Consider the following 12,183-nt stretch of genomic DNA (forward strand, 5'->3'; position numbering starts at 1 on the left):
CATTTAACTCAAGGTAGGGCAGATAGAATGAGAAGCACTGTCCATATGGACCACTGTCTATGGAAGTGGCAGTTAGTACTCATACATGAGGCTTGTAAGTTGGCTACAGATGTATTTTCTTTGTTTTTATTCTTACGAGTTCAGTTTGTGTGTGTTTTGTTTGTTTGTTCGTTTGTTGTTTTAGAGAAACATTGTATTTAATGGTAAAGCTTAGCACACTCCAGCACCAGGCATGGCCTGGAGTCTAAGCAACAGGGATGGGTAGGTGACCTCCATGGAGGTTCACATGGCAAAGATGATGAGAAAGGCAACCATTAAACAGAAGAGCTCCTCACACTAGGCAAAGCCCAAAATAGCCTAGGAGAAGAGCTGCTGCTTCAGAGATGGGTTCCTGGCATAGCCAATGATCAAGCTGACAAACAGTGCTCCAGTGCCAGCCCCTGAGCCAGCCACACCAACTGTGGCAGCCCCAATGCCAGTAAACTTGGCTGCTGTGTCAATATCCCAGGAGAAAACGCTGGTCTGGTACTCCTGCCTGGCCACCTGGAGTGGGACACTGCTGTGGGAAGGCTGTCCAGTTGAGATCTCTGGCCTACTCAGGAAAGAGGCAGACAAAGGCCTGATGGGACCCCTGGTCGAAGAGTGGATCAGAGCAGGAGGAATGCGTGGCGCCCTGGCGCTCTGTTTTCTCAGTCTCCTGGCTTCTGCTCTTCTGTCTGATGCTCGTCTTACTCATCCTCTTCACTACATGAAGCTCCATGGAGGTCACCTACCCACGCCTCCTGCTTCAACTTCAGGTCATGCCCGATACTGGAGTGTGCTAAGCTTTACCTTTAAACACCATGTTTCTCTTAAAAAAAAAAAAAAAGTCCCAAGGTGTAAATATAAATTTCTTTCCCTTCTGGTTTTGTGTAGTGAGGTGAGATTCTGATTGATCTAAGATGGATGATCTGATACTTTTGATCATTCTGTGGTTAAGAAGTTACTGCTTTTTTCAAGGGCATAAGCTAGTGATTGAGTCTTTAAAAGTCCTGTGTGTTTGTTGGACAGCACCCCAAAAATGTGTGGACTGAGGCAATGATGACAAAATGGTTGGAGGGAAGAAGGTTCACAGTAACTGAAGCGGTACGTGAGGAGGAAAGAGTGCAGGCTTTGGAGCTGAGCCCAGATTTGAATTCTTTGTCTTCCATTTATAGGTCTATGACCTTAGGCAAGTTTTTTTAGCCTTGCAGGCTCAGTTGTGGGAAAGACTTTCATGGTTGTTGTCAGGATTAAATGAGATCATATAAAGTACCTAGGACTGTATGTGCCTATGATGGACATGCTGACTAATTATGTCTCATTTCCCCTCCATGGAAGAATTCTCCAGAGTGGTAATTTTTCAAGTAAGTGGAGAACAGTTCAGTTCAGTCACTCAGTCATGTCTGACTCTTTGTGACCCCATGAACTACTGCACGCCAGGCTTCCCTGTCCATCACCAACTCCCGAAGCTTTCTCAAACGCATTTCCATTGAGTCAGTGATGCCATCCAACCATCTCATCCTCTGTCATACCCTTCTCTGCCTGCTTTCAATCTTTCCCAGCATCAGGGTCTTTTCCAGTGAGTCAGTTTTTCATATCAGGTGGCCAAAGTATTGGAATTTCAGCTTCAACATCAGTCCTTCCAATGAATATTCAGGACGGATTTCCTTCAGGATGGACTGGTTGGATCACCTTGCAGTGCAAGAGACTCGAGAATCTTCTCCAACACCACAGTTGAAGAGTATCAATTCTTCAGCATTCAGCTTTCTTTATAATCCAACTCTCACATCCATACATGACTACTGGAAAAACCATAGCTTCGACTAGATGTACCTTTGCTGGCAAAGTAATGTCTCTGCTTTTTAATATGCTGTCTAGGTTGGTCATAGCTTTTCTTCCAAGGAGTAAGCACCTTTTAATTTTATGGCTGTAGTCACCATCTGCAGTGATTTTGGAGCCCAAGAAAATAAAGTCTCTCACTGTTTCTATTGTTTCCCCATCTATTTGCCATGAAGTGATGAGACTGGATGCCATGATCTTAATTTTCTGAATGTTGAGTTTTAAGCCAACTTCACTCTCCTCTTTCACTTTCCTCAAGTGGCTCATTAGCTCTTTGCTTTCTGCCATAAGGGTGGTGTCAAATCTTGATTCCAGCTTGTGCTTTATCCAGTCCAGCATTTCTCATGATGTGCTCTGCATAGAAGTTAAATAAACAGGGTGACAATATGCAGCCTTGACATACTCCTTTCCCGATTTGGAACTAGTCTGTTGTTCCATGTCCAGTTCTAACCATTGCTTCTTGACCTGCATGCAGATTTCTCAGGAGGCAGGTCAGGTGGTCTGGTACTCCCATCTCTTTAAGAATTTTCCACAGTTTGTTGTGATCCACACAAAGGCTTTGGTAAAGTTCATAGAGCAGAAGTAGATGTTTTTCTGGAACTCTCTTGCTTTCTTATGATCTAATGGATGTTGGCAAATTGATCTCTGGTTCTTCTGCCTTTTCTAAATCCAACTTGAACATCTGGAAGTTCACAGTTCATGTACTGTTGAAGCTTGGCTTGGAGGATTTTGAGCATTACTTTGCTAGTGTGTGAGATGAGTGCAATTGTGCGGTAGTTTGAGCATTCTTTGGCATTGCCTTTCTTTGGGATTGGAATGAAAACTGACCTTTTCCAGTCCTCTGGCCACTGACATGTTGCTAAATTTGTCACGTGTTTTATAAATTTGCTGGCATATTGAGTACAGCACTTTAACAGCATCATCTTTTAGGATTTGAAATAGCTCAACTGGAATTCCATCACCTCCACTAGCTTTGTTCGGGGATACTTCCTAAGGCCCACTTGAGTTCACATTCCAGGATGTCTGGCTCTAGGTAAGTGGTTACACTATCGTTGTTATCTGGGTTGTGAAGATCTTTTTTGTATAGTTCTGTGTATTCTTGCAACCTCTTCTTAATATCTTCTGCTTCTGTTAGGTCCATAGCATTTCTAACCTTTATTGTGCCCATCTTTGCATGAAATGTGCCCTTGGTGTCTCTAGAGATCTCTAGTCTTTCCCATTCTATTGTTTTCCTCTATTTCTTTGCATTGATCAGTGAGGAAGGCTTTCTCATCTCTCCTTGCTGTTCTTTGGAAATCTGCATTCAGAAGGGTATATCTTTCCTTTTTTCCTTTGCATTTAGCTTCTCTTCTTTTCTCAGCTATTTGTAAGCCCTCTTCAGACAACTCTTTCGCCTTTTTGTGTTTCTTTTTCTCGGGGATGATCTCGATCATTGCCTCTGTACAGTGTCACAAACACCCATCCATAGTTCTTCAGGCACTCTGTCTATCAGATCTAATTCCTTGGATCTATTTGTCACTTCCACTGTATAATCATAAGGGATTTGATTTAGGTTATATAGCTCAACATTCAGAAAACTAAGATCATGGCTTCTGGTCCCATCACTTCATGGGAAATAGATGGGGAAACAGTGGAAACAGTGTCAGACTTTATTTTTCTGGGCTCCAAAATCACTGCAGATGGTTACTGCAGCCATGAAGTTAAAAGATGCTTACTCCTTAGAAGGAAAGTTATGACCAACCTAGATAGCATATTCAAAAGCAGAAACCTTACTTTGCCAACAAAGGTCCACCTGGTCAAAGCTATGATTTTTCCACTGGTCATGTATGGATGTGAGAGTTGGACTGTGAAGAAAGCTGAGCGCTGAAGAATTGATGCTTTTGAACTGTGGTGTTGGAAAAGACTCTTGAGAATCCCTTGGACTGCAAGGAGATCCAACCAGTTCGTTCTAAAGGAGATCAGTCCTGGGTGTTCATTGGAAGGAGTGATGCTGAAGCTGAAACTCCAATACTTTGGCCACCTCATGCGAAGAGTTGATTCATTGGAAAAGACTCTGATGCTGGGAGGGATTGGGGGCAAAAGGAGAAGGGGACAACAGAGGATGAGATGGCTGGATGGCGTCACCGACTCGATGGACATGAGTTTGGGTGGACTCTGGGAGTTGGTGATGAACAGGGAGGCCTGGCGTGCTGCGATTCATGGGGTCGCAAAGAGTCGGACATGACTGAGCAACTGAACTGAACTGAACTGAATGGTCTAGTGGTTTTCCCTACTTTCTTCAATTTAAGTCTGAATTTGGCAATAAGGAGTTCATGACCTGAGCCACAGTCATCTCCCAGTCTTGTTTTTGCTGACTGTATAGAGTTTCTCCATCTTTGGCTGCAAAGAATATAATCAGTCTGATTTCGGTAATGACCATCTCGTGATGTTCATGTGTAGACTCTTCTCTTGTGTCATTGGAAGAGAGTGTTTGCTATGACCAGTGAATTCTCTTGGCAAAACTCTGTTAGCCTTTGCTCTGCTTCATTCTGTACTCCAAGACCAAATTTGCCTCTTACTCTAGGTATCTCTTGACTTCCTTTTGCATTCCAGTCCCCTATAATGAAAAGGGCATCTTTTTTGGGTGTTAGTTCTAGAAGGTCTTGAAGGTTTTCATAGAACCATTCAACTTCAGCTTCTTCAGCATTAGTGGTTGGGGCATAGACTTGGATTACCGTGATACGGAATGGTTTGCCTTGGAAACGAACAGAGATGATTTTGTTGTTTTTGAGCTTGCACCCAAGGACTGCATTTTGGACTCTTGTTAACTATGATGGCTACTCCATTTCTTTTAAGGGATTCTTGCCCACGGTAGTAGATATAATGGTCATCTGAGTTAAATTCACCAATTCCAGTCCATTTTAGTTCACTGACTACTAAAATGTCAACGTTCACTCTTGCCATCTCCTGTTTGACCACTTCCTTTTTACCTTGAAATTGGAACAGAGAGTGCAAAACAGATATGTATCGGAATCGCTTGGAAAACCTTGTCAAAATACACAGGCTGTGGAAATTCTGGAAGACGCATGGGGAGGGGAAATAGCCATCTGTATTTCATCGCCAGGTTAATGAGATCCTCTCTCAGGGCTGTTTTAGTAGATTTAGGTGTAATTACTTGTGAATTAATTTTAATAAAAACTTTCCAAATTTGGAATTATTGAACAACCAGAATATGTCATTCAGCAGTGTTCCTTGTGTGAATGTACGTCTTGTGTTCACATTTGGTGTTTATGTATTTGTTTATTACATAGCTGCTCCATTTTCAGAGGGCTTTCTAATCGTGGGTTCACGTTGGATCAGTAAGTGACTTCATTTTAAGTGAGCAGTGAAGTACAAGAAAGGCAGAGGAGGGTGGTGACTGATGTCTGAACCGTTTCATTGTTAGCCTGTCCCTTGAATAGTGTCATTTCTGTGTGTATTCCATGAAAACAAATGTTCATTATTGGCTCTTAAATAGTGCTATTCTTCCTATGTAGAAAAAGTTAATATTGGTATAAAGGCAAAAAGGAAAGTATTTTTCATAGTTTTGTGCTTTTTTTCTTCTATTTATTTGTAATAGCTTTATATTGTATTTTTTAAAATTAGAAATGTATGTGAACTTTTGTATAAATGTAGTTTTGTGAATGCTGTTAATTTCTTAAAGGAGTTTAACAACTCAGACTCATGGAATTGCTAAAACTGTCATTTTTTAAACCGGGAGATCAATTGTTGAAATGATATTTATCAACATATTTATGTTGCTAACTTTCTGGGTCTACTCTGTCTTCCAGTAGAACTACTCACAAATTCATCTGCGAAGAATAGTGAGCCTTATCTGTTCTTTTTGTCCTCTCTTTTTTAAGCTTTTATGTTCATTGCAGTATCTGCATTTCCAACTTACGTCACATAGGAAAAGTTAAATGATGGACTGTATACCTTTTACAGGATTGTTTGACAGTCGTGAACACGTAGAAGAGACAAGCTGCTAAGGTGATAGAGAATCTGTGTACCTTAGAATGTTTCTCTAAATGATGACAGTTATGTGGACATAACTTATTCTTTCCATCAGAAAAGTGGAGAATCTTCTCAGCTGAGTCAAGAGCAGAAGAGTGTCTTTGATGAAGACCTGCAAAAGAAGATAGAAGAGAATGAACGGTTGCATATACAAGTGAGGAAATCTTCTGTTTTCCTGTATGAATTAAAAAATGGGTTGTGTGATCTGGAATGTGGAAGAAACAACTCACGGTAGAGTGTTTTGTATGTGGGTGGGTGTGCTACTGTCTCCTGTGGTTGGTGGGGACATATGTCACCGTCCTTCATTCATTTCTAAGATCTCACATTTTAATACGGGTGTGTGCTTTCAGTATGCATGGGTTCAGAGGACAGCTGAATAGCTTTATAAGTTAATGATACAGAAGTATAGTGGGGACTCCTCCTTTTCTATAGGACATGTTCAGATGGGTTATTTAGATGGGGCTTATCATTTTAATTTGTGACAGTTGGTTTTTGTCTGTTTCCCTTTGAGTCTGTAAGGTCTCACTAGGGTACAGACCATGTCATTTTTTTTCTGCCCAGCCTCAGAACAGGGCCTTACTCATGGCATGCCTTCAGATATTTATGGAATGCTCAGTAATCAATGTCTGCTCCAAACCAGTCAGCATATTTTAAGAGTCATAGTATAGTGTATTCAACTGTGCCTCCTGATTTTTCTTGGGTGAAATGGCGAGCATAATCAAACAGTGGAAAATAAATTTTCATTCTTAGTGTTTGAAAATGTTTTCAAAATGAACTTTTGACCTCATGAATTTTGTGTGAAATAGTCATAATTCTTAATTAGTGTTGAATTCTCATTGGGCTTCCCTGATAGCTCGGTTGGTGAAGAAACCACCTGCAATGCAGGAGAGCCCGGTTCAATTCCTGGGTCAGGAAGATTTGTTGGAGAAGGGATAGGCTAGGGTTCTCATTAAGGAAAGGAGCTTTACCTGATACAGGAGTAACATCTGTTTGAGTTTTGATTATTTAATTGTAGAAGTTCACATAACAGTATAGCAAGAATTGTACTCAACTAGTCAGTTGAGTTAGTTCTCCGTGTGCCAGAGGTAGTCTGCACTAGAAGTCCTTGAGATAGGTTGGGGAAGGAAATGTAGGCTTTGAAGTCTGTTTGTGCCTGTGAAACAGTTGACAGTTGACCTGTGAAGCTTCAGGTTCCCCATCTGTAAAGGAGGGTCTGCAGGTAACACTGCCTCTGACCTTCTGTGAGGACCCACTGAGCTCTTGCCTGTGCAGTTTCGCACACTGGGCATATGGAACCTTACGGAAGTCACTCAATGATTAGTCACTGTGTATATGAGGAGGTTGTGAGAAGACGTGATCTTTTCTTTTCAGTTTTTTGAAGCCGATGAGCAGCACAAGCACGTGGAAGCAGAGCTTAGGAGTCGGCTGTCCACTCTGGAAATGGAGGCGGCTCAGCACCAAGCCGTGGTCGATGGCCTGACGCGGAAGTACATGGAGACCATCGAGAAGCTGCAGAACGACAAGGCTAAACTAGAGGTAAGTTCAGAAATAGTCTGGGCTTTTGTAAACCGTCTGCCTGCTTTGGAGAACAGAAGTTAGCTACTCAAAGGCGGGACTGCAGCGTACAGTGTCTACTCAGCGTGTTGTCATCTGTGGCCTGATTCATCTGCTTTTCTTTTTTTCTCATAGACAGATATGCATATAATTTTGGTTAATAGTGGTTGTCATACCACATTCCTAGCAAACAGAACACAGTTTCAAATAAATAGCTACATAAAATTTATAGGGGAAAGCCAAAAAGAAAAAAGAGTAGAAAAAATTTTTTACCACTTTCAGGATTTCAAAATGGAAAGCCAAGCAATATAGTTTGGCATAGTTTATTTTTCATTTTAAAAAAATTTTATTGGAGTCTCATTGATATACAATGTTGTGTTAGTTTCAAGTGTTCAGCAAAATGATTCAGTTATGCATATACATATATTCATTCTTTTTCAGATTTTTTTCCCCGTATAAGTTATTACAGACTATTGAGTAGAGTTCCCTGTGCTATGCTTTTCTTTTCCTTCTAAAATTTAGGTAAAATCTCAGACTCTAGAAAAGGAGGCCAAGGAATGTCGACTTCGGACAGAAGAATGGTATGTGGAAATGTGAATTCCAAGGGGCCCTGAAGTGAGAATCAGAAGACCTGAATTTTGGTTTAGTAGCTTCTCTGTCTCAGTTTTCTTACATTGGCATTGAGACAGAAGTAGGTCATTTCTAGGGGCCTTTTCAGTTATTTTATCTCTGGGACCTTACAAATTCTTGGTAGAGTGGCTTGTGCAGCAGTCCTCAGCCTGCAGATGTTCTGGCCTATGGCAGATGCCATTCTGGGGCTCCTGTACTGAGGGTTGGGTGCTTTCTGTGGCAGACTGCTCTAAAGAGATGGTCTTCTCATAGTCCCAGGCAGGAAACCTGACTGTTGATCGCGGTGTCAACCTTCTAATGTTTAGTTGCTAAGTCGTGTCTGACTCTTTGAGACCCAGGGACTGTAGCCCGCCAGGCTCCTCCATCCATGGAATTTCCCAGGCGAGAATACTGGAGTGGTTTGCCATTTCCTTCTCCAGGGGATCTTCCTGACTCAGGGATTGAACTCACATCTCCTGTGTCTCCTGCATGTAGGCAGATTCTTTACTGCTGAGCCACCAGGGAAGCCCAACATTTTAATAAAATGGTACCTTTTAAATAAAATGAGGTTGTGTAATCTAATGTGGAGATATTTACCTGTTAAAATATTACTTATCTCTGGATGGTAAGAGCATGTGCCAACATTTATTTGATAAATGACATATTTTAGTTTTTGATAGGCTCAATCAAGTGAATTTCTTCAATTTAGTTGTACTGAAAATGCATGATGTACCTACTCTTAATTGAATCAAACCCAAAAATGATCAGATTTTGAGCTCAAGGGAAAAATCTACTATAATACTTTAAAAAATTGTACTGTTATATTTGAACAAATACTTGTGTTATAAAGAGAAAAATCTATGAGTTTGAAATGGCTCTAAGATGATTTTGAGCTTGGGGAAATAAACTCAAAATTATTTAAGATAGTGGGACTGTGATAAATTCTTTGCAACTTCTAGTTATTCAGCGGGAGTCTCAAGGGCTTTAAAATCAAGACTTAGTATTTTTCTTATATCTTCTTTTTTTTTTTTAAACAACTCTCTACTACCAAGGGTATACAGATGTCAGATAAGCCTGTCAGTCTGAAAGCCTGATACCAGCTATTGAGGTAACATGCAAATGTTGATCCATATGGTTTTGTATTTTTTCTTTCAGTCAGTTACAGTTAAAGAATCTTCATGAAGATTTGTCAAGTAGATTAGAGGAATCCTTATCAATCATCAATGAGAAAGTACCTTTTAATGATACAAGTAGGTATTATGTACAGTTTTCCATTATTTGCAACTCTGAACTTCTTTAGGATAGCCATCTTATTAAAACAGTTTGTAATGTACTTGGCTGAAAACCTCACTCGCCCAACAGAGGGTTGCTTTCTTTTTGTCCTTTTGATCAGCTTTGGCCCTCATGTCTCATAGGGAGGTTTTATGTTGTCACATAACTATTGTGAAGCTAGTCTTCTTGGAAAAAGCCCAAAGCTACATTTTTCAATTGCATGTATTTAACATATCCCAATGTGAAAACCAGCCTGTACACATAAAGTACCTGAATATTTGTACAAAAAATGCTGATCACAATGGATGGCAAGGTGGAAGAGGAGTAAGGGGATGGGTGGGAGATGAATCTTCTCTGTCAGATATCTCCTGCCTTTTGGACAATGCGCAGCACTAGTTCCGGAGCTGACTTGTGTATACCTGCTTCCCCATCATCCTGGGAAGGATCTGGTAATTTACATAACCAAGAGCACCAAAGAGAACTTTAAAAAAAAATTGACTTGCGTGTATGTGTTTGAAAGTGTTAGTCACTTTGTCGTGTTCGACTCTTTGCAACCCCATGGACTGTAGCCCACCAGGCTCCTCTGTCCATTGAACTCACCAGGCAAGAATACTGGAGTGGGTAGTATTCTTCTGGGGAATCTTCCTGACGCAGGGATCGAACCCAGGTCTCCTGCACTGCAAGCAGATTCTTTACTTTCTGAGCTACCAGGGAAGCCCAAGTGTTAAGTCAAAATCTTAAAGAAAACAGTTGTTTGAAACTTAAATTCAATGTGGTATACATTTTCTTTTTTACAATTATATGATTGAAATTAATTTTTGACTTCTCAATTTTTCTTAGGAAAGACCTAAAAAAAGAGGGAAGAAAAGACAAAGAAAAAGAAAAATAGCAGTTTGCTCTAAAACTGAAATCAGCATATGTCATTATCATATCAAAAACCTAAATTCCTCTGAAAACAACACCTGTTACTGCTTTCTACATTAATGTAAATAGCATCAGCATACTTTGATCCACTAGACTTGAATCCTTGGCATTTCATTTGCTCCTTAATCCTTAGTCATCAGGTTCTAATCAGTTCCGTCTGAATCTCTTTGGGTTTGTCCTTTCTTTTCCAATACTAGTTGTCACCCTCTTTTAGGTCCTTATCATGTCACAAGTAGAGTTACTACTTCTAGTTCTGAAATATTTAGAGATTATTTGCTGAAGGTCTAAATTTTGCATAAGATATGCAAAAATGTATAAGACAAAAATCTCTACCCTCGAGGAATTTATAGTCCAGTAGGGGGAAAATAAGATAGAGAAATATCTGAAATATAAGCTAAGTTATTCCATGAAGAACTTCCTGGGGTTTCAGAGGAAGGGTGATTACTGCTGGTGGGGTTGTTTGAGGAAGCCTTCTGGAAGAATTGTGCTTTGGGCTGGGCCAGGGTGTGAAAGTAGGTTTCATTGGTCAGAGAGGTGAGGGAGAACCAGCCAGGGAATTGCATTGAGTGTGGTATGTAGGATAAAGGTGCTGTCAGGGCCTGACAGTAGTAATTAGTTAAGTATGACTGGAAGCTAGCGTGGATGGGATGTGGAAGCCAGTGATAGGTACGTTCTGAAAGGGTGGGTGGGACTGGACCCTCAAGTTCTGGGCAGAGGACTTGGGATTTCATTCACAAGGCAGTAGGTTGTTGGAGAGGATTTTAGAAATGTCCCTTTTCAAACAAAATTGTTTATTTATGTTTGGCTGTGCTCGGTCTTCATTGCTGCGTGTGCTTTTCTCTAGTTGTGGCGAGTGGGGGCCACTCTCCAGCTGCGGTATGAGGGCTTCTCATTGCAGTGGCTTCTCTTGTTGCAGACCACAGGCTCTGGGGTGCACGGCGGCAGTAGCTGCGGCACATGGGCCTAGTTGCTTCTTCCAGGCTCTAGAGCACGGGCTCCGTAGCTCCGAGGCATGTGGGATTCTTCCGGATTAGGGATCAAACCTGTGTCTCCTGCATTGGCAGGCGGATTCTTTACCACTGAGCCACCAGGGAAGCCCTGGAAATGTCTTGATGAGATTTGCGCACGCGCTTGGTTAATCAGGCAACGCAGTGTAGACTACACTGGAATGGGAGGAGGAGACTGATGCTATTGCGGTGATAGTCCTGGTGTGCTGGGATGGGGGCTGGAGCCTGAGATGTCAGGAGATGCAAGGAGGCAAGGCAGAGAGAGCAGGCAGCGTAGGGAAAAGATGGGGTGCAGTTGACACAGATCAGTGAGGCAGATGAGGAGCAGGTTTATGGGAGAGGTGAGGAGGTTAGCTTGGATGTGGCTTAGCCGTCTAACAGATTGGTACATCTCTTTACCTGCTGGTGTGCACATTTGTGAATAAAAGTCTAGAGCTGGGAGAGAAGCTGATGTTGACCCAGTTGGGATGGATGAGCCCCTCTGCTGGCAACGGTGGGAATGAGGGTTATAGAGTACAAGGAGGCCTGTGCGGAGTGCACCCCAGTGATCAGGAAGGGAAGGGACTGAGTGGAGACGAGCTGGCAAGTGGGGTGAGCATTTATTATTTCTTAGTTAAGCTCTTTTTCTGTAAATGTAAAAATGACTTAATGTCCATCCATTTTTGTTTTGTAGAATATAGCCAGTATAATGCTCTGAATGTTCCAGTCCACAATAGGAGACATCAGGTAAAGATGAAGTTTTTATTTTCAGTAATGTACATGTCAAACTTTTCAGAAACACTAGTTAGTTGTTTGGGCCTCTGTTTAGTGCACCAAACCACTGCATGTTACTTTTCCTTTCTTTTCTCATACATTTAAAAAAATTGTGGAACATGCTTTTTTTTGAATTTGTAAATAATACAGATTTTTGCTGTCTCTTGTCTTA

The 12,183-nt window shown here is 41.3% G+C and overlaps 1 protein-coding gene and 1 pseudogene across 1 annotated transcript in view; one reads left to right on the top strand and one right to left on the bottom strand.

Annotated features, from left to right (window-relative positions):
• The window catches only part of PPP1R21 (protein phosphatase 1 regulatory subunit 21), a 66,921-nt gene that overhangs the window by 14,706 nt on the left and 40,032 nt on the right, over window positions 1-12,183 (top strand). The window contains exons 4-8 of the mRNA XM_018055207.1: window positions 5,948-6,046; window positions 7,264-7,428; window positions 7,969-8,027; window positions 9,211-9,305; window positions 11,932-11,984. Of these exons, the coding sequence (XP_017910696.1) occupies window positions 5,948-6,046; window positions 7,264-7,428; window positions 7,969-8,027; window positions 9,211-9,305; window positions 11,932-11,984 (471 nt within the window). The remainder of the gene's footprint in view (window positions 1-5,947; window positions 6,047-7,263; window positions 7,429-7,968; window positions 8,028-9,210; window positions 9,306-11,931; window positions 11,985-12,183) is intronic.
• LOC102177444 lies at window positions 283-732 on the bottom strand (annotated as a pseudogene).

This window comes from Capra hircus, chromosome 11 (genome assembly GCF_001704415.2).
Source record: "Capra hircus breed San Clemente chromosome 11, ASM170441v1, whole genome shotgun sequence".
NCBI lineage: Eukaryota > Metazoa > Chordata > Mammalia > Artiodactyla > Bovidae > Capra > Capra hircus.